This window comes from Miscanthus floridulus, chromosome 18, assembly GCF_019320115.1.
Source record: "Miscanthus floridulus cultivar M001 chromosome 18, ASM1932011v1, whole genome shotgun sequence".
NCBI classification, from domain to species: Eukaryota; Viridiplantae; Streptophyta; class Magnoliopsida; order Poales; family Poaceae; genus Miscanthus; species Miscanthus floridulus.
Genome location: NC_089597.1, coordinates 41,995,648 through 41,999,041, shown reverse-complemented (window position 1 = coordinate 41,999,041; position 3,394 = coordinate 41,995,648). Strand labels below are relative to the sequence as shown.

Genomic DNA, 3,394 nt, shown 5'->3' with positions numbered 1-3,394 from the left:
AACATAAAGAGATTTATATGACAACGAAACAGGTTTGGAGTTGGGATTTCAACCCAATCAAAGCAAATTTGATCCATTGATGCGCTGCAAGACGACTAACCTGCAATTTGGCAGTGGATTGACAGCCTAAAAGGGGCTAGGTGGATGTTCCATTTCTACTTGATAAAGAGCAACATAGGGAACCTGCTTGGAATCGTCCGACAGATCAGCTGACTTAGGGCTCGTTCGTTTCGTTGGAATCTATTCCCGGCCGCCGTTTTCTTCAATAATTTAAATAATGTGGGAAGAGTTCCGGTCAGGAATGACCCAGATTGGGGCTAACCGAACGACGCCTTAAGGAGACAAGTCGATTCCAGGGGAATCCCTGCCTTCAACCTCCACTCCAGCCACGCACACACCAGGAGCAAAAGGACAAAGGAGTGCCAGTCCGATTCGTAATCCCTCTATTCCAATTAGACAATTCGTACGACTGATCTGTGAACTGCGATCGGGCATTGACTAGCATCCGACCATCCGTGTATCCCGCCAGGCCACCACGTCGCCGGACACATTCACGTGCCGTCGGTCTACGCGTTCGTCGGCGTTCCTGGGAGGAAGAAGCTAGGCACGAGCCTCCATTTCAACCGACCCTGCCGCCTCAATTCCTCGTGCGACGACACGGCGAAGGTAAAGTCCCCACGTCGAGACGGGCTGGAGCTTGACCGACAGCCGATCGATGCAGAGGACGGTCGTCACGAGCGTTTCGCCCGGCCTGCTCCTCCCATTCACCGGGAGGGCGACGACAGGCCCGAGTGACGGCCGCGCATGCGCATGTACAGCGCACAGCCAGACCTGTCGGCGCGTCCGTCGCGGCGTACGGCCCGGCAGCCGGCACGACACACCGGTGGGGCTGGGGCCACGGCATGGCATCCCATGCAATGCAACGCGAAGCGAGGTATGTAGACAAGTAACAGCAGTGCACTCACTGGCTGCCAACTAGTGTCTCCTCTGCTCTCATCAGACACACTGGCTAGCTATCGTCTGTGAAACAGACCCGACGTTTGGCTGTTACTGTCTTAATAAAGTACCCCGTGACTTGCTTAATTAGGCGTCGCGGCACGTAACGGGGTCGCGGCACGTAACGACGAGCGCGGGATTAGACTGGATTGAACAAGCTAGCTGCGGGAACAGTGCAGTAAACAAAGCGAGATGACAGATGAGACAACAACATATATATATATATAATATAATGGATATATATTACTAGTACAGGTTGATCGATCGGTAGCTCGCGGTCGGTCGGTTGTCTGTGAAGGGGAAACAACTCGATCCGGGCCACAGATAGGTTTACATTACACGACGACGACGAGAAGGAAGAAGATGGGTAAGCTCGCCAAGAGTACAAACAAATGAAAAAAGGAGCTACTACTAGAAAGCAAACAAACAACGAAGAGCGGCAAAGTGCGTGGAAAGGCAGAAACCATACTTAGGCGGCGGCCCTGCTAGCTAATGGCTAATAATGCCCTACCAAAGCAAGTACTTCATTGTACTACCAATTAATAAACCAGCCAGCTTCTCGTCGGCGTCCTTAGGTATATTCAGCTGCTATATGGTACACTCAGCATGCATTACGCTGAGAGCTAGCTAAATCGACGAGAGGTCGTTCATGGAGACAGTCGCCATGGCCGGCCGCGGACGGACTTCAGCTAGCGGAGGAGGCTGCGGATGATCTCGGCGCCAGGGCTGTTGTGGTCCATGGTGGCCATGAGGTCCGACAGGCGGTCGCTCAGGTCGTCCACCTCCCGGTGCAGGCTCTTGATGTAGCTGCACGTCTCCTTGAGCAGCTTCGTCGTCGACGCCTGCAGCACGCATCATCTTTTACATCAGACCACGACCTTGTCCTGGAGCTAGACCAGCACGCAGACAGGCTACACATATAGGAGTACGCACGCACGTCGTACGTACTTGTTGCAAGCGGTGGCACTACAGTATAGTATGTCTCTAGCTTTATGGATGTGTGTCGGTGTCAGCAGTGTCAGTACTGGCTACTCAGTGCCGTGAGAGAGCTAGCTAGCTACCTAGCTTGTGTCTGCACATGAACATTCATGCCTGCTGTATGTGCGCCTGATCGTGCATCGGTTGCTCTGAATGCGCACGCGTACGTACCTGTCTGCCGCCACGGCGGCGCGCGCTGGGGAGCAGCGTCTGCAGCCTGGAGATAAGCTCGTTGATCTCCTCCTCCGAGACCGACGCGCGGGACCTCCGGCTCGACATCGTCGTCGTCGTTAGAGAGAGAATGCGGCGAAGACCGGCCGGCCGGGATCGAGGAGCGACCGGTGACGGAGACCACGATCGATCGAGGACAGCACCGAAGAGCGAGCGAGCTGAACGCCGGGGTGCAGCTAGCTGTGCTGTGCACGATCCGATCGAGCTCAGTAGCTATCTGATGAACGCTGGAGGCTGGACGGCTCTGAAGTGTGGCGATGGGAAGCAGAAAGGGAGGGGGGCCTTAATTTATTGGGGAGCCGGCCAGACGGGGACGGGGGAGTTAGTTAGCTGCTGCTACAAAGGAGTAGGTCCGCCTAGCCGAGCAGCAGCGGCCCGAGCTTGAGGTAGTAGAGAAGCCGGCCGGAGTCAGGGGCTCAGGGCAGCGTGCACAGGGAACAGGAAGATGTAACGCGATCCGTCATGGCGCCAAGACAGTGATGTGGTGGAGAAATCGGCCCGCTGCTGTTGCACGCATCTACAGAGAATTTGGGGGTTTTGGGGCCCGCGTGTCCCTCTCTTCTCTTGCTGTCAGCAGCGGACGCCCACGGGCCCACGGTCTAGGTATGAGGTACAGCCACAGACCAACCTCCCACTCCACTTGACGCGTGCCAAGGAATTCTTTCAGCTATGAATGTGTATAAAAAGGCTATTTTTAGTGAAGAGATTTATAATGTTATTTATTTATAAAAAAATATAGGATGCAATTAATATGGATGAAGCCATCACTTTTAAGTCTCGATTCATAGTTTTACTCTTTTGTTTCATAAACATTTAATTCTATGACTCATCTTGAGTTGGTAATTAAGCGAAGAGAGTTTCAACCTCATGAAACTCATTTCTTCGCTCTCTTCTTAAAACCATTGTCACGTCATCAAAAACACATGTGTCAGTCTATTAAATCCAAATTAAACTCTAATGAAACTCCCATTGCAACATACTTAACTAATGAAAAGAAAATAAAGGTATTTTTTGCCTCCTATTGTCCAACACTATCGTCATAATATAACTTTTCTCATGAGGCCTTGAAATCTGGTAAAGTATCATTTAAATTACCTCTTTACACCAGTTAGGAACGGTTTTTCACATGATTTTTTTATTTTTAAATTATAAGATTCTAGTAAAGACTTAATAAGATTTTAAAACCATA

The 3,394-nt window shown here is 51.4% G+C and overlaps 1 protein-coding gene across 1 annotated transcript; it reads right to left on the bottom strand.

Moving 5' to 3' along the window:
• Positions 1-1,213: 1,213 nt before the first annotated feature.
• On the bottom strand, positions 1,214-2,496 carry LOC136522409 (transcription factor ILI4-like). The gene is made up of 2 exons (XM_066516232.1): positions 2,146-2,496; positions 1,214-1,838 (listed from the first exon to the last, which is right to left on the bottom strand). The coding sequence occupies exons 1-2, from the start codon at positions 2,251-2,253 to the stop codon at positions 1,686-1,688; spliced, it is 261 nt and encodes an 86-aa protein (XP_066372329.1). The 5' UTR covers positions 2,254-2,496; the 3' UTR covers positions 1,214-1,685.
• Positions 2,497-3,394: the final 898 nt, after the last annotated feature.

Coding starts and splice junctions, on each gene's coding strand:
- LOC136522409 (XM_066516232.1), bottom strand. CDS start 2,253: ATGTCGAGCCGGAGGTCCCGCGCGTCGGTCTCGGAGGAGGAGATCAAC. Junction 1,839..2,145: donor GCCGCCGTGGCGGCAGACAG/GTACGTACGCGT, acceptor TGCGTGCTGCAG/GCGTCGACGACGAAGCTGCT.